This window comes from Sus scrofa, chromosome 2 (genome assembly GCF_000003025.6).
Source record: "Sus scrofa isolate TJ Tabasco breed Duroc chromosome 2, Sscrofa11.1, whole genome shotgun sequence".
NCBI lineage: Eukaryota > Metazoa > Chordata > Mammalia > Artiodactyla > Suidae > Sus > Sus scrofa.
In genome coordinates this window covers 5410545-5434801 of record NC_010444.4, presented here as the reverse complement: position 1 = coordinate 5434801, position 24257 = coordinate 5410545, and the positions used below count along the sequence as shown (strand labels likewise).

Sequence of the window (24257 nt, the reverse complement as noted above, 5' to 3'; positions counted from 1 at the left end):
TTCATCTCTTTGGCGAGAAAGCACGACCCCTAAGTGGTTAAGACTATGGGCTCTGAGGTCACAAGACCCAGGTTCAAGTCTTGGCTCTGACCCTTGGCTCTGTGACCTTGGGTAGGTCATTTCACCTCTCTGGGCCTCTTTTCTTTGTGCAAAAACTGGAGTGACCACCACCCCATTAGGTCATTAGGAGGGTAAAGTGCGATGATGCTGGCCTGCTGGAGCGGCCCTATCAGGGTGGGAGGGGGTAATTACCCATTCAGAGAAGGGGTAACTCCCGCTGCTCTGCCTCTGTTCTCATCCGTTCCCAGGAGGTGCACAGTATCCAGCCAGTTCTACAGAAAAAGAAACTGAGGCCTAGAAAGGGAACAGGATAACCCGGGGTGCCGCAGCTGGGGCTAGAACCCTGGCCTGCTGACTCTGTGCCCGGTGCTCCGCCAGCTTCTCGGAGCTCTCGGTGAGCACATCCCCACCGCCCGCCCCCTCATCCCTGGGCCTGGGAGTGAGGGGCTGGGCTCGGCCTCAGACGACCCCTGGGATCCGGGGCGCGCTTGCGGATCTTCGGCTCAGACCCCGGCAGCGCCACGCAGCTCCCGGGAGCGGAGAGCGCGCTCGGGGTTGTCCCTTTAAATTAAAGAGGGAGCGGGCGGCGGGCGGGCGAGCGCGAGGGAGCGCGCGGCGGGCTCCTGGGAGCGTGCCCGGACTGCGGCGCAGCTCCCGACTGCCGCCCCGGCCCGGCCGAGCCCCCGGCCCGCGCCGCGCTCCTCCCAGGCGGGCGCGGGGCGACACTGCAGACGTGGCTCCGCCGGCGACGGCCGGGCTGGGCGCCTCTGCGTGCGCGCTGCGGGAGGCCGGCCGGGAGCGGGGAGCCGGCCGGGAGCCAGAGCCCAAGCCGGAGCCGGAGCGGGAGCGGCGGCCCCTCCGCGGAGCCGGGGTGAGTACGCGCCCCGCCGGCCCTCGCGCACGGCCGGGATACGCGCCCCGAGCGCAGATGCACACGGCGCCCCCTCCCCGCGCTGGGGACCCCCGGTCTCCGCGCGACCGCACACCCCCGCCGCGGTTGCACCCGCACGCCGGGCACAGCGCAAGCCGGGCGCCCTGCCCCAGCCCGGCCACCCCGCGCACTGCGCATCGCACCGTGCCCTGCACGCCCGCCCAGCGTGTGCACACACGCGGCTCACCCGGCCATTTACCCGCCTCCTGGGCGCCCGCTCTGCACGCACGCCCCTCACACTCACAGCATCCTGACTGTCCCCACTGCCCTGGCTCCGCCTCACGCCCCCTTCCAGGCTCTGGGGTCAGCCCCCCCCCCCAACTCCGGTCCCCATGTATCTTGAGGGTTCCCTAGGCATGGGTGCTGGGTTTTCAGGAAATGCCCCGTGTCGCGCCCCATTGCCAGGAGGCAGGCCCTGGGAGACCAAGAGGATCTCAGCCTCCCTCTGGTGTCACCGACCTGGGTGGAGAGCTTTCCAGGGTCTCCCTGCCAACCTTTGATGCCACTGCTCTTTGGGTGAGGAGCTTGTCCATCTCAGGGCGCTGGGGCTATAGATTTGGGCTGAAGAAGGGGGACTGGGGCCAAACAGAGGGACCTGGAGCCCGGCCTGTGGGTGGAAGAGCCCTGAGCCAGTCATCCTAGTGATCCCTCTGCCAGGGGCTGCAGAGGTACGGGTGCCCCCCTCCTCAGGCAGCGAAGCCACCCTCCCCCCAAAGCACCTTGGAAACTTGCACCCCGGAATGTCAGCCTCTTTCCTGAGCCAGAGGGTAGGAGACAGGTTTGGAGAGCAGCAGCCCCTGGGCCTCCTACTGGAAATGGGGCAACCGAGACTCAGGGAGGGCAGGAGACTCACCCCAGGGAACACAGCCAGTCTGGAGAAGGGTCAAGACCCAAGCCCCTGGCCTCCCCACCCTCTAATCTGAAGGCTTCCCCAAGCAGCTTGGGAGAGTGGGGCCCCCAGCCTGGGGTTCAGACTTGGACTCTGCCTCTTTTCAGCTCTGGTGACCTCAGTCTTCTTGCGTGCAATGGGCAGAGTAGCAGCCCCCTCAAAGGGCAGTGGGGAGGATTTGCTGAAATAACACCTGGCAAGTCCTTGGTACAGAGCCCAGCACATAGTAGGTCCCTGGTAAGTGCCAGCCACCGCCACCCTTGCCAGTCTGTACTGTGGGTTTTGTGGGCTTGGTGGGGAGTGGGATTGGTAGCAGGATGTTTCATTTCTGAAGGGGGGGGGAGCATTTGTCCAGGATCTCAAACCTAAAGCTCCTGAAGAGGCTGGCAGCCTAGGAGCTTACTTGTACCCAGCCCCGGATTCTTCCTGTTACCTACAGGCCTCAGGGTGAGGGTAGGGGGAGCTGACACCTCTCGAGCCAAAGATGTGGCATGCAGACATCCTGAGCAAGGAAACGGAGTGGGGACCCTCTTCCCTGCAGAGACACTAAATTCCTGGAAAGCCATTACTTGATAAGCCCGGGAGGGGGCCTCCACTGTGGTCAGATTCCTGTAAGGCCAGTGGCAGTTCTTCCCACCCACTTCCACCCCCGAAAGGCCTGATCAGGAGGTGGTATGGTGGCCAGGAGCCCAGGCCCAGATCCATTGCATCTTGGCACCAGTCCAGTGTTGTCACTCAGTCTGAGTGACTCCAGTCCCAGCTTCCTTATCTGTAGAAGGGGGACCCATTTATCCATTCAATCGTCAGGTCTATATCATGGGCATACTACAAGCCAGGCACCACGCATGGCCTTTAGCATGTATTATGTCTAATTCTTACAGCAATAGGTAGGTATTGCTGAGTGGGTTTATTAAGCCTGGATTTGAATCTAGAGCTGTGTTTGTAATGAGCAAGCTTCATGCGATTTAGGGTTTGGGAGTTTGGGACCAGAATGAATAGACTGAGGGAGGAAGAGTGCCAGGAAGGGGCTCAGATGAGGTTTGGGGCAGCCCTGACCCACCCAAGCCTGCTGTGCCCCATTTCCTGTGTGTCAGAAACACGGGAAGCTCCAGACAAAAGCCGACCTGGCCTTGGACGTGCCTTGTCAGCATCCTGTTCCAAGCCAAAGCCGCAGCCCCTCTGCCTGGCAAAGCTCCAGGCTGCTGCTGCTGTTGTCGTAGTGGGTGAGATGGAGTCAGAGGGTCTCAGGGATTGTCGCTAAGGCCATGAAGAAGGGCGCTTGCTGCAGAGCCAGATCTGGCTGGGTCTCAGCTCTCTGCTGGCTGGCTGGATGACCTTGGGCAAATTCACTGCCCTACTCTGAGCCTTACTTTCCTCCTCTGTGGAGTGGAGATAATAATAGGATTTGCCCTGCAGCGGTCTTGGGGGAGGCGAGGGGAAAGACATATGTGAAGTCCTTTGCAGAGGGGCTGGCCAGGATGGCAGGCACAGCTGCCAGGCCCGCCTCCTCCACTGCTGGCTGGGCAGCTTTGGGCAAGACACTTAACCTCTCTGAACCTCCCCTAGCTCATCTGAAGTTCTGCTTACCAGGCTTATGATTAGAGATGCTTCCAGGGGCTGGCAGGTTCTGGAATAGAGGGGTGGGAGGTGCCAGGCCTGAAGAGCAGAAGACCCTCTGTGGGGTGGAGCCTGCTCAGCTGGAGCTCAGCTATTGGGGCGGGGGGGGGGGGCATACAGACCCACTGTTCCCAAATCTAACTTTAAAAAGGAAGCTGGAAATCTCTCTCTCTCTCTCTTTTTTAAGAAATCCACTTTTAATGGGAAATTTCCCAATTTTTACATGTTGGCACTCACTTTAGGATAAATAAAACACATCTGCAGACTGGCAGTGCTGCCCACATGATGCCACTGCACAAAGGAAGGGTTCAGGGGCGTTTGGGACCATTGCCAGGCCAGTTACCCCAGCAGCTGACGTGCCAAACCCCACTTCTTTCCTCCCTCCTGACACCCTGAGAAGTCATAAGCCCCTTTTACAGATAGGACCACTGAGGCTCAGAGCTAGTAAGGGGGCAGATCTGGGGTTCAGAGCTGTGCTCAGGCTGCCCCACTCCCAGGGACCTCGACGTCTCCCCCAAGTTCTCTCCTCCCTCGTCTCCAGAAGAGGCTTCTGCCCCTTCCCAGGGGCAGAGCAGGATCTTCTGGCCCCGGGTGACCTTCGCCGAAAGCCCAGCCCACAGGGCATTGTGATGAGGGGAGGGAGAAGGTGGGCAAAGTGGGAGTCTGGGGTCTGAGCTGGACCAGTCTCGGAGAGATGGACAGCCAGAAGTCTGATGCGACAGATGCAGGGAGCTTGTCACAGGGCGTACCCGGCCCACTCTGGTGTGTGGCTGGCACCGGCTGTCCCAGCACCGGAAGTCAGCTTGTGCCAGGTAAGCAGGAAAGAAAGCCAATGGCATAACTGGATTGCCAGCAAAGCAAAGGCACTGGGACATGTGTGTTCACATTAACACGTGTGTTTTTGTGTGTTCAGACTTCCTTCTTCCAGGAACTGGGGCCACCGTGGGCTTGTACACAGTTCCAGTTTGGCCCGCAGGTTCTTAGGCAGCTTCGGCAGCCTGCGGTAAGGCACTGGGTTAGGAGCGGATGAGGAGCCCCGTCGTGGCCTGGATTGATCAGTTTCTAAGCTGTGTAGCCTGGGGCAAATGACATTACCTCTTTGCCTCAGCATTCCCCTCTGCAAACCAGAGATAGTAACAGTACCTACCTCGAGGGTCGTAGAAATGCAAAGTGCTTAGAGCCTCATATAAGACGTGCTCAGCCAGGTCTTTATCACAATCTCCAGCCCGCGTCCCAGGAATGAGTTTCCAGTTGAATGGGCATGGGTGAAGCCCTTCCTGGTTAGCACCGCCCTCCCATCACTATGACAACCCACATCTCACTGCGGAAGTGGGGACAGCATCAGGGGAGCTGGGAGCAAGGAGCTGTCTGTACAGCTGGCAGGGCTTCGCCCCAGGGCCCTGTTCTGCCCTGGCTTCTCTCCAGGTTTCCTGTCCTGGGACCTATAGCACTTCCGCAGGTGCGGGAGGACCCCACCCGGGGCAAAGCACCCCAGCTTCTTGACTCCAGAGCTACAACTTGGGGAGAATGCCAGGATTCCAGAAAACATTCACCCCTGATTTGACCCCAATCCCAAAGGGCGGCCACAGAATCTTTCAAGGAGTTGCAAAGGGGCCAGCCACCTCCCACGGGCCATATACTCTCCACCGAATGGTGTTTACATTGTTTTGTGAATTGGTTGCAACATTTAAAAAAAAAGATCAAGAAACTGGGGAGTTCCCGTCGTAGCGCAGTGGTTAACGAATCCGACTAGGAACCATGAGGTCGCGGGTTCGGTCCCTGCCCTTGCTCAGTGGGTTAACGATCCGGCGTTGCCGTGAGCTGTGGTGTAGGCTGCAGACGTGGCTCGGATCCCGCGTTGCTGTGGCTCTGGCGTAGGCCGGTGGCTACAGCTCCAATTCGACCCCTAGCCTGGGAACCTCCATATGCCGCGGGAGCGGCCCAAGAAATAGCAACAACAACAACAACAAAAAAAAAAAAAAAAAGAAAGAAAGAAACTGGAGTTCCTGTCATGGCTCAGTGGTTAACGAATCCGACGAGTATCCATGAGGATGTGGGTTCGATCCCGGGCCTCGCTCAGAGGGTTAAGGATCTGCCATTGCCATGAGCTGTGATGTAGGTCACAGACACGGCCCGGATCCCGCGTTGCTGTGGCTGTGGCGTAGGCTGGTAGCTACAGCTCAGATTTGACCCCTAGCCTGGGAAGCTCCATATGCTGTGGGTGCGGCTTAAAAAGACAAAAGACAAAAAAAAAAAAAAAAAAAAAAAAAAAAAAAATCAAGAAACTGGGAGTTCCCATTGTGGCTCAGCTGGTTAAGAACCCAACTAGTATCCATGAGGATGTGGGTTTGATCCCTGGCCTCACTCAGTGAGTTAAGTATAAGGCGTTGCCATGAGCTGTGGTGTAGGTTGCACTTTCGGCTTGGATCCTGCGTGGCTGTGGCATAGACCAGCAGCTGCAGCTCCAATGCGACCCCCTAGCCTGGGAACTTCCATATACTGCAAGTTTGGCCCTAAAAAGAAAAAAAAAAAAAAAAAAAAAATCCCTGTATCTGGCTTTTCTTTAAAGAAGCGGAAGATCCAGCCAGGCTGGGTTGGCTTTCAACAGGGACAGAAAAGCAGCTGCCTTTGAGTGAGCAGACACTCTGCAGGTCTCACTAACCCCTTCACCTCCCCCAGGTGCCCCCTCACCTGTTTGTAACCACCTCTGGGAGCCATGAGGGAATGCAGAGGTTGGGGTGGGGGCTAGCCTGTCCTCTGTGTCCCTTGAGCTGAGCCCCATCCAGCTCATCTCAGCCTCCCTTTTCCACCCCCCGCCACCCTGGCCCATCTAGAACATGTCTGTGAGCCAGATTTACTTCTTAGCAACAACAATAATAAAACTATGAGCTGTCGCCTGGGTTCAGGTAATGGCTTGTATGAGCTTCCAGATCTTCCTAGAACAACTTCATTAAACCTTCAGTGGTTCTTGGAGTTCCCGTCATGGCTCACCGGTCAGAAACTCAGCTGGTATCCATGAGGACATGGGTTCGATCCCTGGTCTCGCTCAGTGGGTTAAGGATCCGGCATCACCGTGAGCCACAGTGTAAGCCTCAGAGAAGGCTTGGATCTGGCGCTGCTGTGGCTGTGGTGTAGACTGGCAGCTGTAGCTCTTATTTGACCCCATATGCTGTGGGCGTGGCCCTAAAAAGACAAAAAAAACCCCCACCCTTCTGTCGTTCTTAAAACGTGGGAGAGGAGGTGGGGTGGGGAGGAAACCACCCCAAGCAGAGAACAGCCCAGTAATAGAATATTGCAGAAATGAGCCGTTTCCTTTCCATTTTAAACAAAAGCATTTGAAGTCAGCCTTAGTGAACACCCTGAGGGGCCACTTTAACGAGTAACAGGGTCTGTGCCGCTCAGCCTGTTGTTGGTAGGTTGGAAAGGAAGTACAGTTGCCAGTTTTAGTAAATACAAATACAGGATGCCAGCAATTTTTGAGTTTCAGATAACAGTGAATAATTTTCTAATATAAGCATATCCTATGCAATATTTGGACATACTTATACTAAAAATGAATCAGAAAGTCCCATGTCACTGGGTGTCTTGTGTTTTAGCTAGGAACCCTGAAATGAGGTCTTGAGTGCTTAAAAAGATCTTTAAACACCATCTTTTAAAAATACTATTTCAGAGTTCCTGCTGTAGTGAAATGGGATTGGCCGTTTCTTGGGAGCGGCTGGGACTCGGGTTTGATCCCTGGACTGGCGCAATGGATTAGGAATCTGGCGTTGTTGCAGCCGTGGCTTAAGTAGCAACTGTGCCCAGGAGCTCCATACGCCACAGGGGTGGCCAAAAATGACCCCAAAAATGCTATTTTAAGAGCTCCTGCCTTTGTGAGTGGGTTAAGAATCCGATTGCAGTGGCTCAGGCTGCTGTGGAGGCACAGGTTCGATCTCCAGCCTGGCCTAGTGGGTTAAAGGATCCAGCATCACCACAGCTGTGGCACAGGTCACAGCTGCAGCCCGGATTCCGTCTCTGGCCTGGGAACTTCCATATGCCTCAGGTGCAGCCATAAAATAAGTTAATTAAAATTAAATAAAAAACCACTCCTGGAGTTCCCGTTGTGGTGCATTGGAAACGAATCCAACCAGGATCCATGAGGACGCAGGTTCAATGCCTGGCCTCACGCAGTGGGTGGGGGATCCTGAGTTGCTGTGGCTGTGGTGTAGGCCGGCAGCTCTGATTTGACCCCTAGCCTGGGAACTTCCACATGCCTAGGGTGCAGCCCTAAAAAGCAAAAATAAAATAAAATAAAATAAAGAGCCACAACTTTTGCCCAGGACCCCTTACCTCTGAGCTCTGAGCTCTGGATGACCTGGGGCGTGGGGGGTTGGTGACCATGCGAAGCCTTCGCCTCTGACTCTCTTCTCCCCTCCAGTCTCAGCACCTGCAGAGGGCATCATGGCCGTGGACGTGGCAGAATACCACCTGAGCGGTGAGTCCCCGCAGCAAGCGTGCCCTCTCACAGGACCCTCCCCCTGCGCCTGGGCTGGGGGATATCTGTGGGACCCCAGTAATGGCTCTGTTTTACTGCTAAGGACAATCAGGGCGTTGCTCCAGGGCACATAGCCTTGGGGAGACCATGTGGGGACCAGTCTGAGGTCTCTTCATCTCCCTGCCCCAGTCGTTCCTGCCTGTGGAAGGACCTGAGGGGACCTCCCAGGAGGCCCATGCCCTGCTGCTCCCTAAGGTTGAGCCTGTGATGCAGAATCCACTTCCCTGGGGCCATTCCTGGAGCCAAACGCAAGGAAGCCCAGGAAGGCTGATGTTTGATCCATAGGGCATTGAACTCGGAGATGGCCCAGTCCAGGGATGGCGGCTCTCACCTTCTGTGTGCGCCCCTGCGGGCACTGAGCTGGGGAACAGCCTCGAGACCCCAGACACACTCCAGCTGATGGTGGATGGTGTCAGGGCTGAAATCCACTCACCCTCTCTTCTCCTTCTCTTCGGCTCCCCACTCACAGATGGAGGAAAGGGACTGTGACTAAGTTACAGGGTCAGGACAGGAACCCAGGCCCCCCCAGCTCCCAGGCCAGTGCTTCCCACCCCTCCAGCTCCTCCCCTAGCTCAACCCCCAGGCAGCCCAAGGCTGAGCCGGAGGGTGTCCCAGGGTCCACCTTTCCCAACTCCCAGCCAGGGAGGGTCAGTTTTCACCTGTGGGCACCCAAGTCTTGGCCCAGGGCCTGGCGTGGCCTTTGGTAGATGATGAAACCTCTCTGGGCCTCCACTTACTCGTCTGTAAAATGGGTGCAGTGAGGCTGCCCTCAGGGACTGCTGGGAAGATTCAAGGGACTGACACGTGTAAGGTGCCCAGCACAGCCCCACCCCCAGCCACCTCCGGGCCTTTGCTCCCTTTGCCTGGAGTCCTGCCTGCCTCTGCCCCGCCCGGCTGAGTCCTTGTGACTGGTGTGGAGGTTACCAGCACAGATCTGGACCAAGATTGTCTGGCAGCAGATAGCTCCATCTCTCAGCTTCCCTGTCTATAAAATGGGGATAATAATAGCACCTTCCTCGCAGTGTTGTTCTGAGGACTCAGTGGGTTAATATACATGAAGGGTTTGGAACAGAGCCTGGCAAATCCGAAATAGTAAGGAAAACAATTATTACCAAGACTCCTCCTCCTCATTTGTGGTCTCGGCTCAGGCCTCACTTCCCTGGGGAATTCATCCCAGCCCGTCCCCAGGCTGGTCCTTAACGAAGTGAGTAAATAAATGAGCCTTAATTGTCATCATTTCCTATCAACTTCCTGGGGAGCTGCCTTTCATGCCCACAGCCCTGCCCCCCTTTTATGCCACGCAAGGCACTGGATTTAGGCCATCAGCCCCTGGGATCCTTACCCTCAGGGGAGCCTGGCACGGCTTTGTCCCTTGCCGTGCCCATCCCCTGTGCGGACTCTGTGCCTGCCCCCTGGCATCTGGGTGGGATCCCCGCCGTGGGACCTGGCCCCCAACGGTCACCAGGTACATTCCCACCCCCTTCCCTATCCACCGGACCCCTGGGAGCCCCCACCCCCACCCCAGAGCCCCACTGGGTCTGGGCCCAGGCCCTCTGTGGCTCTTTGCTATGGTTCCATTTATCCCACAAATGACATTCTCGCAACAGAAACCAGGCGTAACCAGGCTTTCTCACCTTCCCTCCATCCTCTTATCGCTCCCTGGTCCGCCCAGCCCTTGTCCACAGGCTGTGTGATTTTTACATCAAAATCATGCCTTTATGGCATGTTGGGGATTGACTGGGTTTTTTTTTCTCTTGACAATGCCCGAAACATTTCTCTGCATTGCCACCGGGACAGCCCGATGACCTCAACTGTCATTCTCAAAGCCCAGGGACAGTCCCTCCTGAGACAGAGCCACCGGCCCCCACTGATCCCCTCAATCGGGCCTTCAGGCTGTTTCCTGATTTCTGCTCTTATAAATATAGACTCGATGACTCACTGCAGACACAAACCTGGTTGGGATTTTTTCCTTTAGAATAAATCCCCCCGGGGGGAACCACTGGATGGGAATGTTTGGGCGTCACCATCTCTCTGGATGAGGAGCCTGGAGCCAGAGAGGTGAAGTGGCCTCAGGGAGCCAAGGCGCCTGCACCAGGCCCCCCCATCTCTCCCTGCCGTGTCCTTGAGCCCATAAATAGGTGTGTTCTTTAGCCTCTGTCATGCTCGGGTGGGCCTTCTCTAGAAAGTGGAGGTGGGGACCTGGTAGGGTGCTGAGTGCTGGAGAAATGCCAGGGTGAGGGCTGGGCCCTGCCCTGCTCTGGTGTGACCTGTGTTGTAGGTTCTGGCTGGAGCTGGGGGGCGGGGCTCAGCAGACCGGGGGGCCCCCACTGCTGCCTGAGTCCTCCCGAGGAGCAGTGGCGAGGAGCCCCTCCAGCCCCCAGGGTCCCCTTCCTTCTGGGCACTCCGAGGGCTCTGAGCTTTGCACACCCCGCTGCTTCCTTCCCTAATCTCCCGGTGCCTGGCACCTTGGCCCCGCACCCTTCTTGCTGCTCCTGCATTTCTCAGCTTAGGCATCCTGCTTTGGGAAACCCTCTGGACTGTTCTCATCACCACTCCCCGCATTCTGTCCTGTCAGTTTACTTGCCCACCCACCCTCTAGGCTGTGAGCTACTTAAGGATGGGGCCTGGGCCTCGGGCTGCCTCGATTCTCAGGGTGCTCACACATAGTAGGTGCTTGCACATAGTAGGTGCTCAATGGGTGAGTGATGAGAAATCTCACCCCTCCCCACATCTCTCAGCCCTGCTGCCAGGGAACAGTGCTGGGTCCAGGCCATGGGGGCAGTGGTTACCCCAGCTTGCTCTGGGGTCTGGTTGCCAGATCTGGAAGCACAGCCCCAGCATATGGAAGTTCCCAGGCTAGGGGTCGAACTGACACTACAGCTGCTGGCCACAGCCACAGCAATGCAGAATCTAAGCCACATCTGTGACCCACACCACAGCTCATGACAACACCAGACCCTTAACCCACTGAGCGAGGCCAGGGATCGAACCCATGTCCTCATGGATACTAGTAGGGCTTGTTACCTCTGAGCCACAATGGGAACAGTAGGAAGCTTCTGCAAAATGAATCCCCCTGTCTCGTTGGCGTCTTTGGAGGAGTACAGAGCCCGGTTTCCCAGAAGAGTGATTTAATGTGTGGTTCTGCCATGGTCCGAGCACTGTGGTAGGTGAGGGATAGTTAGTTACTCTCTTTGGGGACCATGAGGCTCAGATCATCAGTGGATGAAAAGCATTTGAGGTTCTGGATTTGTCCCCAAGCCCTGAACGGCCTATAGCCACCTCTGCCCTCTGGCTGAGGTTGTTTTGGGGCTTCTGTGTGTGTGTATGTGTGTTGTGGTTTTTTGGTAACAGTGTTATTGAGATAAAAGTCACATGCCATAAATTGACTCGAAGGGTACAGTTCAGCGGGGTTTAGCATATTGTGCAACCATCAGCACAATCACTTTTCTTGGGTCTTTTTTATTTATTTTTTTTAGGGGCCACACCTGCAGTATATGGAAGTTCCCAGGCCAGGGGTCAAATCAGAGCTACAGCTGCTGGCCTACACCACGGCTCACCACAATGCTGGATCCTTAACCCACTGAGCGAGGCCAGGGATTGAACTCTCGTCTTCATGGCTACCAGTCAGGTTCATTACCGCTGAGCCACAACAGGAACTCCCACGATCACTTTTTTAAATGTATTCATCGCCCCAGAAAGCAACCCCATACTCCACACTCCCCCCTACTCTCCATCAGCCCCTGACAATCCCTAACCTATGTTCTGTCTCTGTAGTTTGCTTGTTTTGGACATTTCATAGCAACAGAGTCATAGAACATATGGTTTTGTGGGTCTGGCTGCTTCCACTTAGCATGATGTTTTCAAGGTTTTACCCCCTTTTTATTGATGAATGATATCCCACCGTAGGGATACACTACATTGTATTTTTCCAGTCATCAACTGGTGGACATTGGGTTGTTTTAGCTGAGATTGGAGGCCAAAATGGGGTCCTTTCTTTTTCTCCCCCAAATCCCTTTCCACGTCCCCCAGATCCCAGAAGGCTGCCTTGATTATCTGGAAGCAGAAGTCCTCTGAAGGCCAAGGGCGCTCAAAGAGGCAAGAACGACCATGTCCATTCGAAGCCTAAGGAAAATTTAACTGTCGTTCACAGCGCTTCATCCGCTCTAGTCTAACGTCCCTCCTGGTAGAAAATGAATGTTTGCGGGGAAAGGGGGTAGAAACAGAAATCAGAGAGTGCGTATCTTGCTCAACACAGAATCCCCAGCACGTGGTAGACACTCAATACATTTATTTATTCCCTGAAAAAGCAAGTCAGGGCTGAACTACAGGCTCCCTAGGCGGGGATGTGTGACAGCTGAGGGCCCATTAACAAGAAACTGCTCTTGCCTTGCAGTCATCAAGAGCCCCCCTGACTGGGAGGTGGGTGTCTACGCTGCCGGGGCCCTGGCACTGCTGGGAATTGCGGCCGTGAGCCTGTGGAAGCTCTGGACATCGGGGAGCTTCCCCAGCCCCTCCCCGTTCCCAAACTACGACTACAGGTACCTTCAGCAGAAGTATGGCGAGACCTACGCAGAGGCCAGGCAGAAGGTGAGGCTTCCGTTCTTCCGGGTGCCCGCTCGTACACCCCACGTCCCCACTGTCCATGCTCAGGAGTGGCCCCCACGCCCTCCCCACCTCCCTCCCTCCTGGCTAATTTCCTCCTGGGAACGGGGATCCTTTGTCCTCCTCCATCTCTGCAGTAGAGCCCAGTGCTAGGTAATCAATGAATATCTGGTGAATGAATGAATGCTTTCCTTTCAAAAACACAGGGAAATAAACATAAGAAGAAAAACCTCTCCCCAAGTGCCCCCCTCCCGCCCCGTGCGCCGGATGCGAGCAGCTGTGAATTGTTTTCTAACTATTAACATTTGAGTTTATTTCTTTCCAATATTTTTTGGCCACCCCTGTGCCATGCAGGAGTTCCCAGGCCAGGGATGGAGCCTGCACCACAGCAGTAACCCGAGCCACAGCAATGACAATGCCAGCTGCTTGACTGCTGGGCTATCAGGGAATGCCTCTTTCCAATATTTTATATCTAGTCCCCTGAGTCTTTTTTCCATGCATAGTTTTTACACAATAGGTGTCATTTCTCCACAGAATTTTATACCCTACTCTGTTCATCTCACTTAAAGCTGAAGCATTTTCTCATGTTGTTGAACACCCATCCCAAACATCACTTTAACGGCTGCATAAGATTCCTTTTTTCATGTATGTGCCGTGATTTACTAAATAATGCAGTAAATGGTTTATATGTAAAACTTTGTCTCCATTTGGGATTATATACTTTGAATGGATGCCCAGATGTGGAATTGCTGTTTCAGGGAGTAGAAACATTTTTAGGGCTCGCAATATATATTGCTGCATGTTTCATCACTTGATACTTGGCAGAGGATTTTTCGAACATCGTGTAGAATTCCAGAGAGCACAACCAGAATCTGTTACCAGATAAGGGTCCCACATGCTCACTCATTTGGGGGTTTGAAAGGGACCATCTCTCGCTCTGTTGGGGGGACTGTAAATTGGCAGAGCTTTCCCAAAGAGCATTTTGGAAGCATGTGTCAAGAGCTTTCCTCTCAGTCAAGACTTTTTTTTTTTTTGGTCTTTTTTAGGGTCTCACCCTCAGCATATGGAAGTTCCCAGGCTAGGGGTCAAATCAGTGTCAGCCTACAGCCACAGCCACAGCAACACCAGATCTGAGCCATGTCTGTGACCTACACCACAGCTCACAGCAACACTGGATCCTTAACCCACCGAGCAAGGCCAGGGATCAAACCCTGGTCCTCATGGATACTCGTCGGGTTCATTACCGCTGAGCCACAATGGAAACTCCTCAGTCAAGATTTTAAGAAAGCTATTCAATGCTGCATAGTTTTGTGAAAAATTAGAACATGAGTTCCCTTGTGGTGCCTTGGGTTAAGGATCTGGCATTGTTGCTGCTGCCGCTCGGCTCTCTGCTGTGTATGGAAGCCCTGGAACTTCCACATACTGCAGGTGTGGCCAAAAAAGAAAAGAAAAAGAAACATAAATGTCCAACAGTAGGGGATAGTAAAATAAACTATGGCTCTCTACTCAATGGCAAATTAAGGGGGCCATTAAAAATTATGGTAATGAAGACTATGCCAAGGTGGTAGATACTTACAGTAAAGAAAAAGCTTTTTTTCTCAAATCCCGAGGTCTATTTAGAGAAGAGAAAATTCTGCATGTTAAAGTTGGTGTTACCCAACAGGAAAGGGTTCTCACCTGTGTGGCAGGCAGTTTTGTATACTGCCTTTGAGGCTGCTCGATCATCTTTTGAGTATCTGTACCCTCGTTTTCTTACCCATTCCCCTTCTGTTAACTATTTTTCCTTTTTATAAACATCACTGCAGGGAACATCTTCATGTATGGGACTCAGTCCATATAAATAAACAGTTCGAGAAAAAGCTCTCTTCCATTCTGGTTAGAGAGAGAAAACTGAGTGATATGAAATAAGATTAAAGAAGGGCCTTTACTAAGACCTGCCCTGTTTTTGCAAAAGGCGACCTTGGGGGTGTCATGAATGAACCGGGCTTAGGGCATTTCTTTGCCGCCTCCTCAAGGCCTTGCCTCTTGCCTCTGTGATGCTCCCATGTCCCTTTTCCTCACCCCCAGAGAGTGCCTGCCTGGAATGCCCAGCGGGCCAGCACCCGGGGGCCACCCAGTCGCAAAGGCAGCCTCAGCATTGAGGACACCTTCGAGAGCATCACCGAGCTGGGGCCCCTGGAGCTGATGGGCCGTGAGCTGGACCTGGCCCCCTACGGGACCCTCCGGAAGTCCCAGTCGGCCGACTCCCTGAACTCCATCTCCTCCGTGAGCAACACCTTCGGGCAGGACTTCACGCTGGGCCAGGTGGAGGTGAGCATGGACTACGATGCCGCCTCCCACACCCTCCACGTGGCTGTGCTGCAGGGCAAGGATCTTCTGGAGCGGGAGGAAGCCAGCTTCGAGTCCTGCTTCATGCGAGTCAGCCTCCTGCCTGACGAGCAGATCGTGGGCATTTCCCGGGTAAGTGGGGGCTGGGGGCGGGGGCGGCGGCGGGAGCGGGGGCAGAGGGGGAGGTGGGGCAGAAGGGAGGCGGGGACAGACGTGGAGGCGGGGCAGAGGGGGAGGCGGGGCAGAGGGGGAGGAGGGGCAGGGGAGGCGGGGACAGACGTGGAGGCGGGGCAGAAGGGAGGCGGGGCAGAGGGGGAGGCGGGGCAGAGGTGTGCCCCGGGCGCTCAGGAGTCCCGCCCAAGCGGCAGGGGTGCAGGGCCAGGCAGCATCTGAAGAGGACGCTAGAGAGCGAGTTTGGATGCTGATGGAGCGGAAGGTGCTGAGTGTAAACCTGGAGTCTGGGGCCTCCGCCTGCAGCCTCCCGTTGTACCAGGTCACAACAGTCCTACCACGTGAATCCAGCGAGTGCTAATTGTTTATTTTCACACCTATCCCTGTCAACTTGGGGGTCTGGTAGGGAAGGGATGACATGCCCATGTTGGCTAATTTGGGGAGAATTTTAAAACAGGACTTCATAATGCTGTGAATGGCTTGTAAGGTGACGTCAGGGATGGTGCCCTGGTCCGAGGGGATGAGGAAAAAGGAGGTCACCCAAACAGAGACCAGTGGGTGGAGAAATCTATCTGGATAGGGGCGGTGCCCTTTGGTCAAAGGACGCGGTCCGCTTGCAGCAATCTTGCAGAGAAGAATCCGGAGGAGTAAGCACCCTGACCTCCCTCGAACTTCCGGTTTCCTTCCCGTGACCTCCTCTGGCGGACCAGCGCCCCCCGCCCCAGAAGCCAGAGGCCAACAGCTCCTGGGACCCAAAGCAGGGAAGTGGGGAGAGTAAACGCGGAGGGGCGAGGAGAGGCGCCCAGCTCCCCCTTCCACAGTCCCCCCCACCTTGCCGAGAGAGAGCAGGGTCTACTTGAGACAGCCCACTGCCCCGCGCCAGTGGGCGAGGTCAGCCAGCACCGCCAGAGTCCGAGGAGCCCGAGGACCTACAGGGCCAAGTGCTTTCTGTCTCCTCCAAGACCCGCCTGCGTCAGCCTCCAGTCACGTTTCCTGTGCTGAAAACTGGCTGCTCCTCAGAGGAAGACTGTCATCCCTCTCCCACCCCCACCTGCCCCCCTTGCTCCACGAGGGTCTGGAACTGACCACCAGGGTGCATGTGGAGCAGGAAGGGGCGGCCAGCCCCAGAGAGTTAGTCCAGGAGTTCCTGTCGTGGCTCAGAGGTTAACGAACCCAACTAGCATCCATGAGGACGTGGGTTCGATCCCTGGCCTCGCTTAGTGGGTTAAGGATCTGGCATTGCTGTGAGCTGTGGTGTAGGTTGCAGATGTGGCTTGGATTCCATGTTGCTGTGGCTGTGGCGTAGGCCGGCAGCCACCGCTCCGATTTGATCCCTAGCCTGGGAACCTCCATAGGCCTCATGTGCGGCCCTCCAAAGACCAAAAAAAAAAAAAAAAGAAAGAAAAAGAGAGGCAGTTTAGTGGGTGGTTAGCAGCAGGACTCTAGAGCCTGATGACCTGATTCCAATCCCTGTTCCCTGCTTTCTAGAAGTGTGACCTTAGGAGAGTCACTTAAGCTCTCTGTGACTCAGTTTCCCCATCTGTCAAATGGGCATCATCGTGCTTGAGGAGGGGAGGCGTTCCTATGTGCAAAGTTCCTAACCCAGTCCTTGGTAAGTGCTCAGTGAACTGTCTATTAGGACTGTGAGGCATTCCTGTGGAGCCAGATCCAGGCTTCCTGTGGCCTCGACTGCCTAGAGGAGCCTGAGTGGTTCTGGACACCTCCCTTGGGGCACGTTGACAGCAGCCAGCACAGCTTGATGTGTGCTGAGAACCTGGTTCACAGAGCCCAAGACATCTGCGACCCTCTCCTTAGCCCCAGTGAAGGGGGTGGGTTGAAGGCATCTTACAGATGAGGACACTGAAGCTTGGGAAGGTGCTTTGCTCACCAGCCCTGACAAAAGAGCAGGGCATCCTGGACTCGACACCAGGATTCCCATTTTCCCGCACCCATGTGCTCAGAAAGTGCAATGTACAGAGGACGCCCAGCCAGGGGCCCGCGCTCCTATGGGCAGGGGACAGCCACAAGGCTAGGTTGGCTGGAGGAAGGAGATAGAGGCCGAAGATCGTGAAAAGCCTGAATGCCAGGGTCAGGATCAGGAGGCAGGTTTTATCCCCTGGGGAGGGAACCCTAGATTCTCAAGCTGGCCATTGGTGGGGGGACGCAATCCCCGGGGAGCCATGTAAGTAGAGCCTTCCCACAGCCCAGATAGTGACTTCTGGCAGCTGGCGGTGCTGACACCTTTATTCCCAAGAACGTAGGCTTCTTAGCATCCCAGCCCAGCCAATCCCAGTGAGCAGGTGGCTGCCCCCAGGCCCGGCGGCCCCCCAGCTTCAGGCGAGGTGCCAGGGATGAGAGCTCCTCTCTTAAAATATCTCCAGGCAGTGACTAAGGCAGCTCCCCAGGAAAGGGTATCCGCACCCACAAGGGTGCCCTCCCAGGGCCCTGCCCACGGTTTCCTGGGAGGAGGCCCGTGGCGCCCACCAGGCAGAACTAGGCTTAGAAACACCCTCGCCTAGTCACTCCAGCGGTCCATTGACCCTACGATGTCCAGAGAGTCCTGGGCCAGGCCCTGCAGGAGCTGGACATCAATGGCTCTGAACTCCATGGACTCTTATTCCTCCTTCCTGCAGGCCTCGCCCAGCGCTGGGCTTGAACACGTGCAGGAAAGATAGCCAGCTCGGCCAGCGTGCTGCAAGCGTTCTGTGGAGCCATGGGCACTGCGGATGGGAATTAGTTGGGGTCAGCTTCTGGAAGCTTTGCCTGTCAGGTCACCAGATGGACCACCCAGAGGACAGGGGGCTTTTAAATCATCAGGGCTAACACCAAAGGAAGGATTGGCACTGAGGTGTGGGAACAGCAGAGCCAGGACACTAGCTCAGGTCTCTGGGCACCCCATCCAATGCTCTGTCACTACCTACCATGGCCTCGCAGGCACCTGGCTGCCACCTCCTCCCCAGCTTTGGACCCCCTTCCTTCCACGGCCCCGTCTCTCCGCAGATCCAGAGGAACGCCTATTCCATCTTCTTCGACGAGAAATTCTCCATCCCCCTGGACCCTGCAGCCCTGGAGGAGAAGAGCCTGCGGTTTTCCGTATTCGGCATCGATGAGGATGAGCGGAATGTCAGCACAGGGGTGGTGGAGCTGAAGCTTTCTGTGCTTGACCTCCCGCTGCAGCCCTTCAGCGGCTGGCTCTACCTGCAGGACCAGAACAAGGTAAGTCCGCCACCTGCCCACGCCTGAGAGCTTCACGTGCCTGCACTTCAGAGGAGGGGATCCACGGTCCTCAAGTTCAGCCTAAACACATTTTTCCCCCCATCTTTTCTAGGGCCGCGCCTGCGGCATATGGAGGTTCCCAGGCTAGGGGTCTAATCGGAGCTGTAGCCGTCAGCCTATGCCAGAGCCACAGCAACGTAGGATCCGAGCCCTGTCTGCAACCTACACCACAGCTCACGGCAACGCTGGATCCTTAACCCACTGAGCAAGGCCAGGGATCGAACCCGCAACCTCATGTTTCCTAGTTGGGTTCGTTAACCACTGAGCCACGATGGGAACTCCCCTAAACACATCTTTAGGAGATGAGAGAAAGAGAGCTGAGCCGCATTCAAGGAAGCTCAGCTCCCTGCATGCAAATGAAAGGCCCCTGACCACCGTTTACAGCTCTTCTGCTGCTCTTACCACCAAACCTTCAGAAGCTCTACTTTTGTAAGAGCTTCTGGGAAGTACTTCTCTGGCCCTCGAGTGAGTTATTTCAGACAGAAGCCAAGCTGAAGTTTACGGTTATACGCGTAGGTGTGCTGGGGAAGCATCACTGTCATTTAAGCAAATGATCTACTAATTCCAGTCCATTTGGACCTCTGCATCCTGCTATCACGGAATGTTTTCTTTGGTCTGGACAGAAGGAACATCTGCATTTTGCTGCTACATTTGACAGGCAACCTCTGGCCCTCCTTCCACAGCAGCATCCACACCCGGTAGGAGGCAGGGTGCTGCGGCTGATGCCATGGAGAGGGGGAAGGGCCCCTTTCTCCGTCCCACCCGCCTGGTGCCCTGGTGTAAGGGGCCCCGAGAGCAGCAACTTCTTTTTTTTGTTTGTTTTTTTTTTTTTGTCTTTTTGCCATTTCTTGGGCCGCTCCCGTGGCATATGGAGGTTCCCAGGCTAGGGGTCGAATCGGAGCTGTAGATGCCAGCCTACGCCAGAGCCACAGCAACACAGGATCCGAGCCGCGTCTGCGACCTACACCACAGCTCATGGCAACACCAGATCGTCAACCCACAGAGCAAGGGCAGGGATCGAACCCGCAACTTCATGGTTCCTAGTCAGATTCATTAACCATTGTGCCACGACGGGAACTCCAGCAGCAACTTCTTGATGCAGAAGGAAGCTTCTGCTTTTCCCTGCATCCCTCCAGTCCAAGGGGGCAGAAGCCCCCTGAGCCACCCACCTGTCCTCCAGGTCGCTGATGCCGTGGGTGAGATCCTGCTCTCGCTCAGCTACCTCCCAACGGCCGAGCGCCTTACCGTGGTCGTGGTGAAAGCCAAGAATCTCATCTGGACCAATGACAAGACCACAGCGGGTAAGGCCCTGCTGGCTGCCTGGCTCCTCCATGTGGCTGGTGGGAGCTGTGGCCCAGCTGCTCGGCCCCAGGCACCTGGAGGCATCAGCAGGTGTGGGGCACAGCGCCAGGCTCCCCACCCCGGCTGTGGCTGAGCTCAGGACCCATGCAGAGTGGAAAGATTCTTCTAGCTGGGAAAACATGGGGACCACAGAGGGCGGCAGGGAGCCCCCGAGTGGGGCGATGGGGGGGAGGGGGGGAGGAAGGGAGTCTGAGAGCAGGAGGCTGGGCCCTGGCACGCAAACAAGGTGGGCACCTGCCCTCCAGAGCTGGATTTCACATCCATTCCCAGAGCTGGATTGCCTCCCAGACCCCAAGTGGGGGTCCCAAGGGGACCAGGGCCACCAAGATGTGGGTGCCAGGCAGGACCTGATCCCCAGGTCCGCAAGAGCCTCCACTCAGGGTAACTAAGATGGGGGACTGCGGGAGCCCCACCTATTGGGAGCCTGGGGGCCCAGGGTCCAGGCAGGTGCAGCAAGGGTACCATGTGGGTGGAAGGTGACAGCGACTTGTTATCCCAGAGCTGCATGTCCTTGAGTCAGGCTCCGCTGAGCAGGCACTGGGTGACTCAGGCCTGATGTCTGCACTTGGGCCATTTATAGAAGGAAACGTGGAGGGTCTGCCAAGCTCCCCGGAGCGTCATGTGAGGGGAGCACGCGTGTGGGCTGGGAGGCAGACCGCCCAAGTCCAAAGCCCAGCTCTTCTCCTGACTCGCATGTGACCTCAGTTTTCCCATCTGCAAAATGGGAAAGAAAGGAAGAAAGGCCTGATGGCAGGACTGCAGGGGAGACGGGCCATAGTGAAGGTTTAGGGAGTTTGGAGCCAGTGAGTTGCTGTGACTGGGCAGGTCCGTGCCAAGTGAGTGTGGCACTGACACCCACCCCAACCCCATCCCTGCCCACAGACCCCTTCGTCAAGGTGTACTTGCTGCAGGATGGAAGGAAGATGAGCAAAAAGAAGACGGCTGTGAAGAGGGACGACCCTAACCCAGTGTTCAACGAAGCCATGATCTTCTCGGTGCCAGCCATTGTGCTCCAGGTGAGGGCGGCTGGCACCAGGGGTGGGGCCCCTCCATCCCCTCCTGCCTCCACTGGGCTCCTGCGGGAGGGGATAGTTTGCCTTAAGCCAGCACCTTTCCAGTCAGGAAGCATGTATTGAGCACCCACTAGAGACCAGCCCCTCTGGTGGGTGCTGGGGACGCAGGCACTGCGCCTAGGTGCTCACAAGGGACAGGCAGCAAAGTCCCCAGACAATCCCAGCCCACTAAGAACGTGTCAGACTTTGGCAGTCAGGGGAGGCCTCTGCAAGTGGGGGCAGCTAAGCCGAGATCTGGGGGAAGACACTTCTCAGTGGAGGGGACACCAAAGGCCAGGGCTGAGCCACGGCCAACCCAAGGCCCAGGGCACTGACCCTAGGTCTCCCGAGGTTCTGCCCACAGAGGCCCTACTAAGCTCTCTAGACCCCTCTGGCCTTCAGAAGGTGATGTTCCCCAGGGAGACCCCCTTCCAACACAGATATCACAGACCAAGGGTGGGAAGACTGCGGAGCATGTGGCCTGAGCCACACCAGTGGCTCTGCTTGCATGCCTCAGAGGACGGGGAGCTCACCACCTTCACCCACCCCTCCTCTATCCTTGGGCTTTCCTTTTTCTTTTTGTAGGGCCCCACCCGTGGCACATGGAGGTACCCAGGCTAGGGGTCGAATTGGAGCCATAGCCACTGGCCTACACCACAGCCACAGCCACACCAGATCAGAGCCATATCTGCCACCTATGCCGCAGTTTGTGGCAAAGCTGGATCCTTAGCCCACTGAGCGAGGCCAGGGATCGAACCCACATCCTCACAAATACTAATTGAGTTCTTAACCTGCCGAACCACAAGAAATCCCACCACTTTGATCTTAAGCGAGTTCTTTCCCTTCCTAAGTTATGAGTCCAACCTATGATTATATTAAGAATGACAGCTGAAGTCTATAAGGCTCTGACTATGTGCAGACGCTGTTCTAAATGCTTTACACTTTTTAAGTCATTTCATTCCCAGAACAAGTAGAAACTATTGATTATTACCATTTTACAGAAACGGAGGTAGGAGAAGCCCACGTCACTACCCAAGGTCATGCAGCAAGGAAGGGGTGGCCCTGAGCAGAAGGCGGGGACTGTGCCTGGCACCCTGCTGGGGCCCGGGAGCCATGGGGAACCTGTGGTGCTGCCCCTGACCCCCAGCACCCGTGTCACTCCCTCTCTAGGACCTGTCTCTCCGTGTGACGGTGGCTGAGAGCAGCAGTGATGGCCGCGGGGACAATGTAGGCCATGTCATCATCGGGCCGTCAGCCAGTGGCATGGGCACCACGCACTGGAACCAGATGCTGGCCACCCTGCGCAGGCCCGTGTCCATGTGGCACCCTGTCCGGCGAAATTAGCAGCCGGGGCAGGGCCTGGGTGGGCACCGGAGGCCAGAACAAGCTCAGCTCTGAACACCCTTCTCCGTAGTCCAGCTGGAGCCATGAACCCTGGGGTCCCCAGTGGAGTCCCCGAGAGTCATCTTGGTCCCTCTGTCCAGGCTGCAGTGGAGGAGCAGGCCTGGCTGGATGTCCAGGGACCCAGGGTTTTCTCCCACGGAGGACCAGCTGTGGCTGGACCAGGACCTGGGAGGACAGCCAGGCACTGGCCCACTGTGCTCCCATTTTGAGATTCCCCAAAAGGTCTGTCCCTCAGCCTGGGGGGGCGGCCTTGGCCTCTCAGCGCTCCCCACACCCCACCCCTGCGGGGAGGCCATGCATAGGAGCCGGATGCGTCTTGGGGGACCAGGCGCTGTGTAAGGCACAGAGGAGGTGACATGAACGAGACACAGCCCCTGGGATGTTGGGAAGATGAGAGCCCCCTTCCCCGGGTGCTCTGCTCGGGACAGAACGGCAGCCCTGCCGCGCGGACCTGGGGAGCCTCTGGGAAACTGGTGGGGGGCACGATGGCGGCTGCACCTGGAGGGACAGAGAGAGGACTGGGTGTCCCCAGCCGGTGGCCCAGCCTCAGAGAGGCAGGATGCAGACGTCCCTGTCCCAAACGCAGTCCTCAGCCTCTTGTGTGCACACGAACCCTCTCTTGGCAGGAGGAGAGACTGAGGGACCATGTGGGATGCCAGCTCCCGAGACATCGGCCATGAACTCTGATCCCTCCAACCCTGACCCTTAAAAGGCCCGGGGGCCCAAAGGGGCCCAGGTCCGTTTTCAGTCCCACACAGTCAGGCACTGGCTCTTCAAAGTTTGCTGGAATCCCCCCAGGCCGGAAGGGAAGAGAGACGCCTCAGCCTCCGGGGGCCTGGAGGGCGATGGGGCCGTGGGCGAGGCCTCTGTGGGCGGCGGGCCCCTGGGAGGGGTGTGGGGCAGGAGGCCCTCGGAGGAAGGGCCAGCCCCAGTGGTGGCCTTGGTGAGGGGACATCGGGGATGGGGGGTCAGGATGGTGGGGGCAGGGTTGAATGCCAGCCAGACCGGGAAGGGGTGGCTCTGGAGCATGGCTCTGACTCCCAGGACACCAGGGGCCCAGGGACAAGTTCCAGAGGCAGACCCTGGGGTCCTCAGGCTGGGGGTTTCTTGGCAGAGAGAACCTCAGGAGAGACCTGTAAGGGAGCCGGGCAGCCTTGGGGCCTGGGAAGAAGCCGGCAAGTTGTGACCTCAGCAGAGTCGAGCTTCATGCCGATGTCGCCGCCCGATGGGGCTCTGTCGTGGGAATGGCAGCCCAGAGGGGGCCCCCCCAGAAGCCCAGGGTGGGGCTGTTAGACCCCAAGGAATCAAGCTCCCACTCACCCTCAAGGAGGAAAGGCCTACATAGACGTCTGGGTGTCACTGAGGCAGCTGCAATGCACCAAAGGCGGCCCCATTGAAGCAGGAAGCTGAGAACTAGGGGGTCCCACAGGGATGGGGGGCGCACAGCCGCCTCTGCTCTGCGTGGGGTGGGGGGCAGCAGTGAGAGTGTGGGTTCTCAGGCCGGATGCCTCTGGACCCGGTGGGCTGTGGAGACACAGGCCTAACCAGGTTCCCCCGGTGATGCTGGGGGGCCCAGGGTGGTCATGGGCCTGGAGGCAGGACCGTGGTTCTCCCCACCTGACACAGCTGAGGCCCAGCCAGAGGCCAGGCCGTCCACCATGTGACCAGGACCAGGTCTGCCCGGCCCAGGCCAGCACAGGGCCTGGGGACACAGCCCCTGCGCCTGGGAGACCTCACACTTGTTCCCCCACCGCCCCAGTGGCTCTGCCGTGCAGGCCAGTTACTGCCACCTTCTCTTCCCCTCTGTCCTTCCCTCTAACTGCATGAACCGCTGACTGTGCACCCGGATGGGCGCGGTGGGGACCCCGTATGCTGACTGGAATGATTCTAGAACCAAAATAAAGCTGGGGCAGGATGGAGGGGGCTTCTGGAGAGCCCTGCTCGCCCCGAACCATGTTCGTCTCCGGAAATCAGGGACTCGGGGCTCCACGTGGGTTGCTGTGAGCGTGTCTCCCCTGCTGCTGAGAACCC

The 24257-nt window shown here is 56.8% G+C and overlaps 1 protein-coding gene across 4 annotated transcripts; it reads left to right on the top strand.

The window, feature by feature from the left end:
• Positions 310-24197, top strand: SYT12 (synaptotagmin 12). 4 transcript variants are annotated; one of them, XM_005654642.3, is made up of 9 exons: positions 728-931; positions 1988-2117; positions 7915-7971; positions 12425-12618; positions 14701-15093; positions 18133-18348; positions 19589-19709; positions 20653-20786; positions 21993-24197. In XM_005654642.3, the coding sequence occupies exons 3-9, from the start codon at positions 7938-7940 to the stop codon at positions 22164-22166; spliced, it is 1266 nt and encodes a 421-aa protein (XP_005654699.1). In that variant the 5' UTR covers positions 728-931; positions 1988-2117; positions 7915-7937; the 3' UTR covers positions 22167-24197. The 4 variants fall into 4 exon arrangements, with proteins under 4 accessions (XP_005654701.1, XP_003353793.1, XP_005654699.1 ...); XM_005654644.3 differs by lacking the exons at positions 728-931; positions 1988-2117 and adding an exon at positions 310-454; XM_003353745.4 differs by lacking the exon at positions 1988-2117 and having other exon boundaries at positions 708-931.

What these genes read in the sequence shown, in the direction of transcription:
- SYT12 (XM_005654644.3), top strand. Translation starts at nt 7,938, where the DNA reads ATGGCCGTGGACGTGGCAGAATACCACCTGAGCG. An exon ending in GGCAGAATACCACCTGAGCG is followed by an intron (nt 7,972 to 12,424) that starts GTGAGTCCCCGC and finishes CTTGCCTTGCAG; the next exon opens with TCATCAAGAGCCCCCCTGAC. An exon ending in TGCCAGCCATTGTGCTCCAG is followed by an intron (nt 20,787 to 21,992) that starts GTGAGGGCGGCT and finishes CTCCCTCTCTAG; the next exon opens with GACCTGTCTCTCCGTGTGAC.